The sequence below is a fragment of the Lutra lutra genome, chromosome 7 (genome assembly GCF_902655055.1).
Source record: "Lutra lutra chromosome 7, mLutLut1.2, whole genome shotgun sequence".
Taxonomy (NCBI): domain Eukaryota; kingdom Metazoa; phylum Chordata; class Mammalia; order Carnivora; family Mustelidae; genus Lutra; species Lutra lutra.
In genome coordinates, this window is record NC_062284.1 from 100,582,430 (window position 1) to 100,597,277 (window position 14,848).

Here is a 14,848-nt window from a genome sequence, read left to right on the forward strand (position 1 = left end):
CCCTTCCCCCAGAGGCAGTGGATGTTTGCCTCGGTCCTGGAGGGGGGAAGGTTTGCTGTCCCTCCACCAGTGCCTAATGGCTTTTTTTTAAATGGCTTTTACTTATACAAGAGAAAGATCTGAGGAAGTGGGTAATGTTTCACATCTATCACAACACATGCTGTGTCACTGAGGGATCTCTTCTTGCCAGGCTCCTGCCCTAGGGGTCTTCATTAGTTCCCAGTGGGAGCTTATGAAAAGGAGCTCCAGAATGAATGAATGTGAATCAAAAAGCATCTCTTACGAGGAGGAGTCAAGATGGCAGAGAAGTAGCAGGCTGAGACTACTTCAGTTAGCGGGAGATCAGCTAGATAGCTTATCTAAAGATTGCAAACACCTACAAATCCAACGGGAGATCGAAGAGAAGAACAACAGCAACTCTAGAAACAGAAAATCAACCACTTTCTGAAAGGTAGGACTGGCGGAGAAGTGAATCCAAAGCGCCGGGAAGATAGACCGCAGGGGGAGGGGCTGGCTCCCGGCAAGTGGCGGAGCAACGGAGCACAAAATCAGGACTTTTAAAAGTCTGTTCCACTGAGGGACATTGCTCCAGAGGCTTAATCGGGGTGAAGCCCACGTGGGGTCAGCGTGGCCTCAGGTCCCGCAGGGTCACAGAAGGATCGGGGGTGTCTGAGTGTCGCAGAGCTTACAGGTATTAGAAAGGGGAAGCTGGCTACAGAGACAGAGCCAAGGAGTGAGCTCTAAGCTCAGGGTTACCTTGAACCGGTCGCAGGCTCGGTCAGCTCGGGGCGCGGCCGGAGGCCAGGGTGACAGGAGTAATTGGGCGCTGTTCTCTGAGGGCGCACTGAGGAGTGGGGCCCTGGGCTCTCGGCTCCTCTGGGCCGGAGACTGGGAGGCCGCCATCTTCATTCCCATCCTCCAGAACTCTATGGAAAGCGCTCAGGGAACAAAAGCTCCCGAAAGCAAACCCGAGCAGATTACTCAGCCGGCCCTGGGTGAGGGCGGTGCAACTCCGCCTGGGGCAAAGACACTTGAGAATCACTACAACGGGCCCCTCCCCCAGAAGATCAACGGGAAACCCAGCCAGGACCAGGTTCACCTACCAAGGAGTGCAGTTTCAATACCAAGGAGAGCATCAGAATTCCAGAGGAGGAGAAAGCAAAGCATGGAACTCATGGCTTTCTCCCCATGATTCTTTAGCTTTGCAGTTAATTTAATTTTTTTTTCTTTTTCAATTTTTTTCTCTTCTTCTTCTAAATTTAACTTTTACCCTTTTCTTTTTTAACGTTTTTTAACTAGTTTATCTAATATATATATATATATATATATATATGTATTTTTTTCCTTTTTATATTTTTTCTTTATTGGTTTTCTTTTTTTAATTGTTTTTTTTTTTTTCTTTCTGAACCTCTTTTTATTCCCTTTCTCCCCCCTCACGATTTGGGATCTCTTCTGATTTGGCTAAAGCATATTTCCCTGGGGTTGTTGCCACCCTTTTAGTATTTTACTTGCTCCTTCATATACTCTTATCTGGACAAAATGACAAGGCGGAAAAATTCACAACAAAAAAAAGAACAAGAGGCAGTACCGAAGGCTAGGGACCTAATCAATACAGACATTGGTAATATGTCAGATATAGAGTTCAGAATGACGATTCTCAAGGTTCTAGCCGGGCTCGAAGAGGCATGGAAGATATTAGAGAAACCCTCTTGGGAGATATAAAAGCCCTTTCTGTAGAAATAAAAGAACTAAAATCTAACCAAGTTGAAATCAAAAAAGCTATTAATGAGGTGCAATAAAAAATGGAGGCTGTCACTGCTAGGATAAATGAGGCAGAAGAAAGAATTAGCGATATAGAAGACCAAATGACAGAGAATAAAGAAGCTGAGCAAAAGAGGGACAAACAGCTACTGGACCACAGGGGGAGAATTCGAGAGATAAGTGACACCATAAGACGAAACAACATTAGAATAATTGGGATTCCAGAAGAAGAGGAAACAGAGAGGGGAGCAGAAGGTATATTGGAGAGAATTATTGGAGAGAATTTCCCCAATATGGCAAAGGGAACAAGCATCAAAATTCAGGAGGTTCAGAGAACCCCCCTCAAAATCAGTAAGAAGAGGTCCACACCCCGTCACCTAATAGTAAAATTGACAAGTCTTAGTGACAAAGAGAAGATCCTGAAAGCAGCCCGGGAAAAGAAGTCTGTAACATACAATGGTAAAAATATTCGATTGGCAGCAGACTTATCCACAGAGACCTGGCAGGCCAGAAAGAGCTGGCATGATATATTCAGAGTACTAAACGAGAAAAACATGCAGCCAAGAATACTATATCCAGCTAGGCTATCATTGAAAATAGAAGGAGAGAATAAAAGCTTCCAGGACAAACAAAACCTGAAAGAATTTGCAAATACCAAACCAGCTCTACAGGAAATATTGAAAGGGGTCCTCTAAGCAAAGAGAGACCCTAAAAGAAGTAGAAAGAAACAGAGACAATATACAATAACAGTCACCTTACAGGCAATACAATGGCACTAAATTCATATCTCTCAATACTTACCCTGAATGTTAATGGGCTAAATGCCCCAATCAAAAGACACAGGGTATCAGAATGGATAAAAAAACAAAACCCATCTATATGTTGCCTACAAGAAACTCATCTTAAACCTGAAGACACCTCCAGGTTTAAAGTGAGGGGGTGGAAAAGAATTTACCATGCTAATGGACATCAGAAGAAAGCAGGAGTGGCAATCCTTATAGCAGATCAATTAGATTTTAAGCCAAAGACTATAATAAGAGATGAGGAAGGACACTATATCATACCCAAAGGAACTGTCCAACAAGAAGATCTAACAATTTTAAATATCTATGCCCCTAACGTGGGAGCAGCCAACTATATAAACCAATTAATAACAAAATCAAAGAAACACATCAACAATAATACAATAATAGTAGGGGATTTTAACACTCCCTTCATTGAAATGGACAGATCATCCAAGCAAAAGATCAACAAGGAAATAAAGGCCTTAAATGACACACTGGACCAGATGGACATCACAGATATATTCAGAACATTTCATCCCAAAGCAACAGAATACACATTCTTCTCTAGTGCACATGGAACATTCTCCAGAAAGATCACATTCTTGGTCCTAAATCAGGTCTCAACCGGTATCAAAAGACTGGGATCATTCCCTGCATATTTTCAGACCACAATGCTCTAAAGCTAGAACTCAATCACAAGAGGAAATTTGGAAAGAACCCAAATACATGGCTACTAAACAGAATGAATGAATGTTAACTGTTGTCCTGTCAGGGTTTCCACTTATTCCAAGCTTATATTTTTATCCACACTTAGCCTTTAAGGAATACTTTAAAATTTTAGCTGATTCCTGTTGGGAGACAATTCCTCCAAGGTCTCCCATTTCTGAGTCATTTATGAATAGAAGCACTGACTGCCTTTGTCTTGGACTACCTTTTCAGCCTGGGAAAATAAGAACTAGGTTTGATTACGGTCCACTATCATAAATATGTCTCTCCCTCCGGAGGAAAGGGCAGGCACACTTAATACCTATTACAAAATATTTAGGCTCCCTAAGCTCAGGACCCACTGCCTGTATAGGTGTCTGTGCCTCCTCTGATGGCACTGTAGGACTGGGGATCAGGGAACTAGCACTCTGATAAATGCGATTACAGTGAGTAATAAAGTCCTTTTCCTCTCATTAAATAAACTATGGCACACTAACATAACTTGAAGATAGGCTAAAATCTTAGACTCTTCCAAGTTCTTAATAATTTCTTCTTACTTGCTTTAGTGTTCTACTCTCTGCCAAAGGGGAAACCATTCATATATCCTGTCTCCCTTTGAAAGGTCTTGTTCAGTTCCTTTGGTTGCCTTCTCTGACACGTATGAAGAAAAATTATGATTTTTTTCTTGATGTTAGGATAGGGGTAACATTCTCCTGCAGCTTTCTACATCTTAAGGGGAGCACAACTCCCAAGGTGTATGTATCTATGTGATTATTCTCTATTACCAAAGATAGACCCTTACTGATTTATAAACTCCATGGTCCTGCTTATGCATATGTTTAATTAGTTTTTTTTTAAATCAGTGTAAGCTTGGGTGAAAAACTCTTAAGAATTTTGAAAAGCTGTCCATGGAATGTTTCATCCCAGAGCCAGAAGCAGTAGACCAAGGATGTTTACCTTCTAGCACAGGTGAAGCAGGAGAAGTGAAAGAATCCAACTCATGAGAGATATTCTGCAGAATGTACATACCAAGTGGCCAAGTCTAACAGAAGATCAGGGGGATACGTAGGAAAACTAAAACCACCTGGGGTTGAAGCTCTCAAAAATGAACAGAATATGGCAGAAAGACCTGAGAAGGATACAAAGAACAGATAAAAGAACAGCAAGTGGTATCATGGGGAAATCCTCTCTACATTCGCTCTCTTTTTCTGGTAGACAGAATCCAGATTTCTTTTGTGAGATTTACCTCTTTTGCATTGTGGAAGTCTGGTAAGGGCTCCCAAATAAAGTGCCCACTCTTCCCCTAAGCAAGTTTCCCAGGATTCCCTGAGTCACAAAAGATAGAAAAACAATTGGAACTGATTCATCACCAAGCTGTTAGTTCCTCACACATAGATTCTAGAACAGCCTTGGTTCCTATCTTTTTAAAAATGTGGCTTATTCTTTCTTCTAACTCCGTGATTATCCACTATTTCCATTTTGCTTAAGTTTCTGTTGCTTGCAACCAAAGAAACCCAAATGATATAGGGTACATGGTCCAATAGAGGGCATGACATAGGTTAAAGGAAGTTTTTGGAGGTAGTCTGAAATCTAGACACTTTAATTAAAGTTATTAAAAGAACATGTTATTAACAACTGTCAAAATTTCTGACTATGGTACAATAACTAATCAATTTCATGTTTCTGTGTGCTTATATGCACAATATAATTCAGTACATTTTAGCGTTATCTCATCACCTTTCAAAAATACTATAAAGGGACGCCTGGGTGGCTCAGTTAGGCGGCTGCCTTCGGCTCGGGTCACAATCCCAGAATCCTGGGATCGAGTCCCACATTGCGCTCCTTGCTCCGCGGGGAGCCTGCTTCTCCCTCTGACTCTGCCTGCCACTCTGCCTTCCTGTACTCTATCTCTCTGACAAAAAAAAAAAAAAAAAACTATAAAAATGAATTTATAAGATATGGTTGTGTCCAGGGGTGCCTGGGTGGCTCAGTGGGTTAAGTGTCTGCCTTCGGCTCAGGTCGTGATCTCAGGGTCCTGGGATCGAGCCCCACATCGGGCTCTCTGCTCAGCGGGAAGCCTGCTTTACCCTTTCTCTCTCTCTCTCTCTGCCTGCTGCTCTGCCTACTTGTGATCTCTGTCAAATAAATAAATAAGATCTTTAAAAAAAAAAAAAAAGATATGGTTGTGTCCAGATAATATTTATCTCTAACATTCAAGATTTTTTCCAGACATAACCGAGCAGAAGAAGAACATTCTACCACAGGCTAGTTTAACACAGGGTTACCCAACCATGGCACTACTGACATTTGGGCAGCACAGTTCTTTGTTGTGAGGGGCTGTCCAAAGCATGACAGGGTGTTTAGCAGCATTCCTGGCCTCTACCCACTAGATGCCAGTAATACCCCTAGTCATGACAAGCAAAAATGTCTCTTGACATTGCCAAATGTCCCCTGGGGGGCAAAACTGCTCCCTGGTTTAAAAACACTGGTTTTAACATCATATCTACAACAGAACAAATACAGTTTCCAGATGTGTGATACCATTGTGGAGCCAACCATGATTAAAACAGAGTTGCATTTTTATTCTAATTCATGGCTAGAACTAAGTTAAATTAAGTATACCAGTCACTAGTCACAGCAGTCACTAGCCACATGTGGCTGCTCTGAAGTGAAATGTACAGGAAGGGTAAAATATCCACTGCATTTTGAAGACTTGCCAGAAAAAAAAAGAATGTAAAATATTATCATTTTGATGTTAACTGAGCTATTTTAGCATACTTACTGGATGAAATATTAAGATTAATTTCACCTGTGCATTTTTACTTTTTTCTAAAATGTGCTACTAGAAAATTCTAAGTAACATCTATGGCTCACATATTTTCATTGGCCAAAACTGGTCTAGAAACTTGAAATGATTTAGTATTATTTAATAAATTCCTCAGTCTATCATATAAACTAAAAAGACTTTGTAAAGCTCTCCACAGCCCTAGGAAACCAGCTCATAACTCTTTATTATCATGCCTAAATGATTTTCCTCCTTCTTTAAACCAATTACTTCTATTCCAATGCTTTATTCTCAGTGTTTCAATTGGTTCTTTTCTGATTGCTGATTTGTCTTCCTGTTTTTTATCATTCTCTGATGCATCTGTTTCTTTTGTACACTCGGGATCTTTCCTTGTGGGATGGTGAGATGCTGCAGCATCCATCATACTTAGAAAATCATAAGCAGGAAGAGGAGGTTTCCATTCCTGAGCAGGTAAAACTGCTGCAAGGAAGATAGAGCCAAAGGTTAATAATGAACAGCTATAAAATCATCATATAAATACACTAGAAAAATATTTTATTTTGAAAAATATATTTGTAGGAGTAAAGGCTTTATCAGTCTTACTTATCTAAATGAAACTAGATTTTTTTATGGTCATTGTCTAAGAAACTTGATACATTTATCATTACTAGCCATTTTCACTTTTTTATATATTTGCAAGCTATTCTAAATAAAGGTTTTTTAAAAAAAACATTTGTTTTTTTAAAAGATTTTATTTGAGAAACGGAGCATGCACAAGCAAGTTGAGCTGCAGAGGGAGAAGTAGATTCAATACTGGGCTCAATCCTGGGACTCCAAGATCATGACCTAAGCCGAAGGCAGACACCTAACCAACTGAGTCACCCAGGTGTCCCTAAACATTAGTATTAATGGAGAAAAAAAAGGTCCAAAATCCAAAATCTCCCAACTAGTTAAACCCTTGTTGAGGTTTTAAAAAAATAGCAAAATGGTAATGAGATTACATACAGATACAAATTAAAATGAAAAGGCCTCCTGCTTTTCACCCTACCCAAATTTATCCCAAAGAATTGTTTTTTTTTTTAACTCTAGCATAGTTAACATAGTGTTATATTAGCAGCCAGTGTGTAACATAGTGATTCATTAGTACAATACATTACTCAGTACTCATCAGAATAAGTGTACTTTTAATCCCCTTCACTTATTTCACCCATCCCCCACCCACCTCATCTCTGATAAACATCAGTTCATTCTCCAGAGTTGAGAGTCTGTTTTTTGGTTTGTCTTTTTTATTTTGTTCATTTTGTTTCTTAAATTCCACATATAAGTGAAATCATATGGGTATTTGTCCTTCTCTGACTGACTTATTTCACTTAGCATTATACCCTCTAGACCCATCCATGTTGTTGCAAATGACAAGATTTCATTCTTTTTTATGGCTGAGTAATATTCGTGTGTTTGTGTGTACACACAGATCTTCCTTATTCACTTAGCTATCAATGGACAGTCTGCTTCCATAATACGGCGATTGTTACTAATGCTGCAATAAAGATAGGAATGCATATATCTTTTTGAATTAGATACTGTTTCCATATTCCTTGGGTAAATACTCAGTAGTGGTATTACTGACTGGACCATATGGTAATTCTCTTTTAATTTTTTGAGGAACCTCCATGCTGTTTTCCACAGGCGCTGCACCAGCTTGCAGTACTACCAACAATGGACAAGGAGTCCTTATTCTCCATATCCTTGTCAATACTTGCTATCTCTTGTATTTTTTATTTTAGCCAATCTGATAGGTGTAAGGTGATATCTCATTGTGGTTTTGATTTGCATTTCCCTGAGGATGAGTGATACTGAGCATCTTTTCACTTGTCTTATTGACCATATGGATGTCTTCTTTGGAGAAATGTCTATTCATATCTTCTGCCCCTTTTTAACTGGATTACTTATTTTGGGAGTGTTAAGTTCTTTATATATTTTGGATACTAACCCTTTATCAAATATGTCATTTGCAAATATCTTTTTCTCATTCAGTAGGTTTTCTTCTCGTTTTGTTGATTGTTTCCTTTGCTGTGCAGAAGTCCTTTATTTTGCTGGGCTCCAATAGTTTAATTTTGCTTTTATTTCTCTTGCCTCAGGAGACGTATTAGAAAAATGTTGCTATGGCCAATGCCAAAGAAATTACTGCCTGTACTTCTAGGATTTTATGGTTCAGGTCTCACATTTATGTCCTTAATCCATTTTAAGGTGTGAGAAAGTGGTTCCGTTTCATTTGTTTGTATGTAGCTGTCCTATACCATTTGCTAAATAGGCTGTCTTTTTCCCACTGCATATCCTCACCTCCTTTGTCAAAGATTAATTGACCATATAATCATGGGTTTATTCTGGGCTCTCTATTCTCCATTGATCTATGTGCCTATTTTTGTGCCAGTACCATACTGTTGTGATTACCACAGCTTTGTAGTAGATCTTGAAATCTGGGATTGTTCTTGTTTTGTTTTTCTTGCACAGATTGCTTTCGCTATTCAGGGTCTTTTCTGGTTCCAAAGTACACAATTGCTTGTTCTACTTCTGTGAAAAATTCTGTTGGCACTGTGATAAGGATTGCGTTAAGATCTGTTGATTGCTTTGAGTAGTATGGACGTTTTAACAATATTGATTCTTCCAACCCATGAGCATGGCATAACTTAACATTTATGTTGTCTTTGTTTCATCATTTTATAGTTTTCACCGTAGGTCTTTTGCCTCCATGGTTAAGTTTACTTCTAGATATCTTATTATTTTGGGTGCAATTTTAGATGGGACTGTTTTCTTCTCTTTCTGCTACTTCATTGTTAGTGTATAGAAATGCAACAGATATGTTTATTGACTGTATCCTGCAACCTTATGGCATTCATTATCAGTTCTAGTCATTTTTTGGTGGAGTCTTCAAGGGTTTTCTGTATATAGTATTAGGTCATCTGCAAATAGTAAGAGTCTTACTTCTTCCTTACCAATTTGGATGCCTTTTATTTCTTTTTGTTGTCTGAGTGCTGTGGCTAGGACTTCCAGTACTATGTTGAACAGAAGGGGTTTAAGGGTAGACATTCTTATCCTATTCCTGACCTTAGAGGGAAAGCTCTGCTTTTCACCACCATGATGTTAGCTATGGGTTTTCATATATAGCCTTATTATGTTGAAGTATGTTCCCTCTAAGCTTACTTTGTTGCTTTTATCATCAACGAATGTTGTACTTTGTCAAATGCTTTTTCTGCAACTATTTAAATGATCATATGGCTATCCTTTCTCTTGTTGATTTGATGTATCACAATGATGATTTATGAATACTGAATCACCCTTACATCCCAGGAATAAATCCCACTTCATAATGGTGAATGATTTTTTAATGTACTGTTAGATTCAGTTTGCTAATATTTTGTTGAGGACTTTTGCATCTATGTTCATCAGAGATATTGGCCTGTGATTCTTTTTTTATAGGGTCTTTATCTGGCCTCATAGAATGAACTGAAAGCTTTTCTTCTGCCTTTTTTTAATAGTTTGAGAACAATGTATTACCTCTTCCTTAAATGTTTAGTAGAATTCACTTGTGTAACCATTTGGACTTTTGTTTGTTGGGAGTCTTTTGACTCAAATTTTCTATTTCTTTCTGATTCAGTTTTGGGAGGTTACATGCTTCTAGGAATTTAACCACTTCTTTTAGGTTGTCCAATTTGTTGACATAGAATTTACCATAATACTCTCTTATAATCCTTTATATTTCTGTGCTATCAGTTGTTATTTCTCCTCTACAACTTCTAATTTTGAGTCCTCTCTTTTTTATGATCTAGCTAAAAGGTCTATCAATTCTGTTATCTTTTCCAAGAAGCAGCTCCTGGTTTCACTAATTTTTTTTTTTTTTTAGTTTCTATTTCCTTTATATCTGCTCTGATCTTTATTATTTCCTTCCTTCTACTGGTTTCAGGTTTTGTTAGTTCTTTTCTGCCTCTTTTAGGTGTAAGGTCAGGTTATTTGAAATTTTTCTTGCTTTTTGAGGCAGGCCTGTATTGCTATAAGCTTCCCTTTCAGAACTTTTGCTGTACCCCAAAGATCTTGCACCCTTCGTTTTCATTTTCCTCATCTCTATTTTTTTATTTTCTCTTTGATTTCTTGGTTGGCTCATTGACACTTCATGGATGTCTCCTATTGTGTTGTGAGTGCCCTACTACTGTGGTTGAGCTGCTTTTGCCTCAGGGCATCATTTGCAATGGCTCTTTGCCTGTGGTGGACAGGGATTAATCCCTGTGTTGTTAGTGAGACAGTCTGGGGCCACAGTGGGCTTGAGTAGGACCAGGTGTTTGCCAGAGATATAATAGCATGGGGCACTTTCCCTGTGTTGTCCCCTGAGAAGCTTCTGTTCTGGGCAGGGTCTGCAGCCAGATTGGATATCTGCCCCTATCCTACTGCTGGGGCTGAAGTTGGACTAGTGTGTGGCTGTCTACCCCTCTTCCCAGAGCAGGAGTTACCTTGGAGTGGTACTGGCCCCTGTTGTGGCTACTTGTACACTGCCATGCTTGTGGCACCAGTTTGGATGGACTCCAGCCAAGGGTGGATTGGAAGGTTATGTCCATAGGAGAACACAGGGAGGTAGGCAAGTTAGGTGGAGAGTGTGGTCACTGAGCTGGGTCCCCCAGGTATCCATGTATCTATGCTGGGGGGGAAGGGGAAAGAAATGGTGCCTGCCAGCTCCTCTCTTCCCAGAGAAGTCTCCTATAGATTCCTGCCACTCTGGCACACACTTTGAGGTTAGTAAATAAATCTCCTGATATACCCCAAGCATTTTTACTTTGCTTCTATGCTGCATCTCTCTGTTGGGCTCTTTGTTGTGCTGTCTCTTTAAGGGTGGGGGAATCTGCCCTCCAGGTTCTCCAAGGGCCCAGACTGTTGACTTTTTAAGTTCTAGGCATTAAGCACCACTGATTTTAAGAACTCATGAAATTAGGCTCCTCCGGTTTTCAAAGTCAAATGCTGTGTGGATTCATCTTCCTCATGCAGGTTCCCCATGCCTTTCATGCTTGGTGTGAGGGTCCGTTTCTCTCTCCTGTATGCCCATAGGGTCCCTCCTTTCGGAGACAGTCCTGATGTTGCTGAGCTCCCAACCATGTGTCTGCCCTTCATACCTTCTTCAGTGTAGCCCCTTCTCTAACATTCAGCTTTGGAGAGTCTGTTCCACCAGTCTTCAGGTTGTTTTTGGGTTTTTACATTGACGTAGGTGTGTGTTATCTAGTTGTATCCATGGGATGGGGTAAGCTTTTTCTTACTCTGTTGTCTTCCCAGAAACTCACCTGGAACTATTTCTTATGAATCATTCCAGAAAAAAGTTTTGGAATATACACATTTATTTAGACAAGTATTTCTTTACATTTTTTAAAAATGTCTATTTTTTTTTTAAGATTTATTTATTTGACAGATCACCAGTAGGCAGAGAGGCAGGCAGAGAGGGGCGGAAACAGGCTCCCCGCCAAGCAGAGAGCCCGATGCGGGGCTTGATCCCAGGACCCCGAGATCATGACCTGAGTTGGAGGCAGAGGCTCAGTCTCTGAGCCACCCAGGCACCCCTTCTTTACATTTTTTTAAAGCACTTTGTTTTTGAAACTTTTTTCTTAAAATTTAGTATAGTTGACACATAGTGTTCTACTACTTTCAGGTGTGTAACATAGTGCTTCAAAAAGTTTATATGTTGAGCTATGCTCACCACAAGTGTAGTTTCCATCTGTCACCACACAACTCCATTAGTTTATATTTTATATTCTATCATCTATATTCCCTATGCTACACCTTTCATCCCAATGACTTATTCATTCCATAACTGGAAGCCTGTATCTCCCACTCCCCTTCATCTGTTTTGCCCATCTCCCACCCCTTCCTTCCAACAATCTTCAGTTTGTTGTCTATAGTTACAGGTCTGATTCTTTTTATTTTTGTTTGCTTGCTTTTTGATTCCACATATAAGTGGAATCACATGGTATTTTTCTTTCTCAGTCTGCCTTATTTCACTTAGCATAATACCCTTAGGTCCATTCACATTGGTAAGGATGTACAGAAAAAGGAACCCTTGTGTACTGTAGATGGGAATAGCCAAACTGGTATAGCCAATGTGGAAAACAGTATGGAAGTTCCTCCAAAAATTAAAAATAGAAATACCATATGATCCAATAATTCTGCTACTAGTATTTACCAAAAGAAAACAAAAAGACTAACTTGAAAAGATATATGTAACCCTGTTTATTGCATTATTTACAACAGTGAAGATATGGGTGCAACCCAAGTATCCACTGATAGATGTTTTTGAACCTTTTGATTACACTTTACATACGCTTTATGAAAACAAGCTCATTTTGTAAAAGTAACTATAGATAAGGAATAATTAAAAATTGCTACAGAATCAACTGTATGATAAACAGACAGCAATTAGTGTCTTAGATGGGCTTCACAGTAGTGAATCTGAACATTATTTTAAAACTAGTCATTGGAAGAGGAAAACTGATTTAATCTGATAATATATATGAGTAAATTAGCCAACTCTTCTCTATTTACAAAAACATTTTAGAATTTAGGTACCCATTTAAAATGCTATTTTGAGAAGGAAATGTGCAAAGTAAACCTTTAAAAGATAAATTCCAGTGAAAGAACCTCTGCACAATTACATGAAAAAAATAATAATAAATGTTGATAAAACACAAACGAGCATCTCTCATAAATCAAATAAATACCTTTAAAGGCTTAGGAAATTCACATAGATTCTGATTTCCAGAGGCAAATTAAAAGCTCCAACAAAAATCTGCATAAATAACATATGCAGTTTATCTATACTGTATATAATTTCCTCATGTAGACTCAATTATATGAAATTCTAGAACACGGTACATCGGGAGGGTATTAAATTTAAGTTACACCTGTAGGTGATGTTTAAAATGACCATTGCCGGGTTAGCAGATTCAAAAGTGACCAATAGATAAAATATTTTCTTGAATATAAGGAATAGGTAAGAGTATGGATAACTGTAGTTTGCAAGATGCAGATAAAGTATCTTTTTTAAAAAAAGATTTTTATTTATTTGAGAGACAGAGACAGCGAGAGAGAGTGTGTATGAACTGAGGGAGGGGCAGAGGGAGAGGAAGCAGCAGACTCCACCTTGAGCCGTGATCCTGAGATCATGACCTGAGATCATGACCTGAGCTGAAGGCAGATGCTTAACCAACTAAGCCACCCAGGCACAAGGACATTAAAGTATCTTTAAGGAAAGTCCAACTTAAAACATAATAAATATTTAGGTTATTTATTTTTTAAGGTAAACACTGCAGCCTAGTAGTCTGGCATGATAGCAAGATGCCTGAAAGTAGGCATCTCAATTCTGCTAATTATTTGCTAAGAAAACTATGTAAAGGTCCTGGATGTTTTCTATGGCAAATAAAAATGTACTCTCATCATGTATGAATAATAAATGCTTTGTAATGATAACAACAGTAACATTTATTGATCCTTCACTTTGTACCAGGCGTTATTGTTTTAATCTTTACAACCCCATGCAGTAAGTATAATTTTTATCCCAATTTTATAAATGAGAAAATCAAGACCTAGAACAGAGAACTTGAAGGTTAAATGGAAATCTTGAACAAAAATAGCCAGTGGTCACAATTTCATATAAATTAAAATGTGCAGCAAGACACACATGGCACCACATTACAGATTCAGGCTTTTCTGGGAGTAGCTACAACACCCCAGTCTCCGATCTGTCTCTCAAAGTGTGGTAAGACTGGGTCCTGTTGGCACAGAAGACAGGACCAGATACACAGAAGTACTGCTCAGTTTGCTTCTTTCCTGCTGCAGAGGCTACAGGAATAATTTAAGAATAGAACACTGGGGCGCCTGGGTGGCTCAGTGGGTTAAAGCCTCTGCCTTCGGCTCAGGTCATGATCCCAGGGTCCTGGCATCGAGCCCCGCATCAGGCTCTCTGCTCAGCAGGGAGTCTGCTTCCTCTCTCTCTCTCTCTCTCTGCTTGCCTCGGTGCCTACCTGTGATCTCTGTCTGTCAAATAAATAAATAAAAAATCTTAAAAAAAAAAAAGAGTAGAACACTGATACAAAGAAATGATGGAAACCCCTCAAAAGGTGAGTTAGCAAAGGCATTAACAAAATTACACATGCTAGTCTCCCAGGAAACTAAAAATAATAATAATAATTCTGGTTCTTTCCTCTTGGTAATGATTTGAGTTGAAGAGCCAAGGCCCTATAGATGCTCCCTGGAGGATAGATCTCTATAAAACTAATGATAATACTTCAGATTTCACACATTACAAAGTACCTTTACATACATAATTTTACTTGATTTTTAAAATAAGTATGTGGGAGGCACCTGGGTGGCTCAGTCGGCTAAGTGTCTGCCTTTGGCTCAGGTCATGATCTCAGGGTCCTGGGATCAATCCCCATGTCGGACTCCCTACTCAGCGGGGAGTCTCCTTCTCCTCCTCCCTTCCCCCTCCCTTCCCCCTCCCCCTTGCTTGTGCTCACTCTCTCTCTCTCTTTCAGATAAATAAACTTTAAAAATCTTTTTAAAAATTTATGTATGTGACATAGAGTAGGAACTATTAATCTTACTTCATAGTTGCAGAGGAGGAAACAAAGACTTGCCTAGAGCCACACCATTAATAATCAAGGGGGTTGGATTATAAGGTCAGGTTTTTGTACCTTTGAACATCACCACCTTTTTTATTATTTTTATTTTTTTAACTGAAGTACTGTTGACACACAATATTAGCTTCAAGTATACAATAGAA

General features: G+C 39.1%; 1 protein-coding gene across 7 annotated transcripts in view; it reads right to left on the reverse strand.

The window, feature by feature from the left end:
- Positions 1 to 5,352: 5,352 nt before the first annotated feature.
- Positions 5,353 to 14,848, reverse strand: part of TXNDC16 (thioredoxin domain containing 16) — a 109,417-nt gene continuing 99,921 nt past the window's right edge. For 6 of the 7 annotated variants that reach the window (XM_047738155.1, XM_047738156.1, XM_047738157.1 and 3 more), the window contains one exon: positions 5,353 to 6,516. In XM_047738155.1, coding sequence (XP_047594111.1) covers positions 6,251 to 6,516 — 266 coding nt within the window. In that variant the 3' untranslated portion in view covers positions 5,353 to 6,250. The remainder of the gene's footprint in view (positions 6,517 to 14,848) is intronic. The other variant, XM_047738158.1, reaches the window with a different exon arrangement.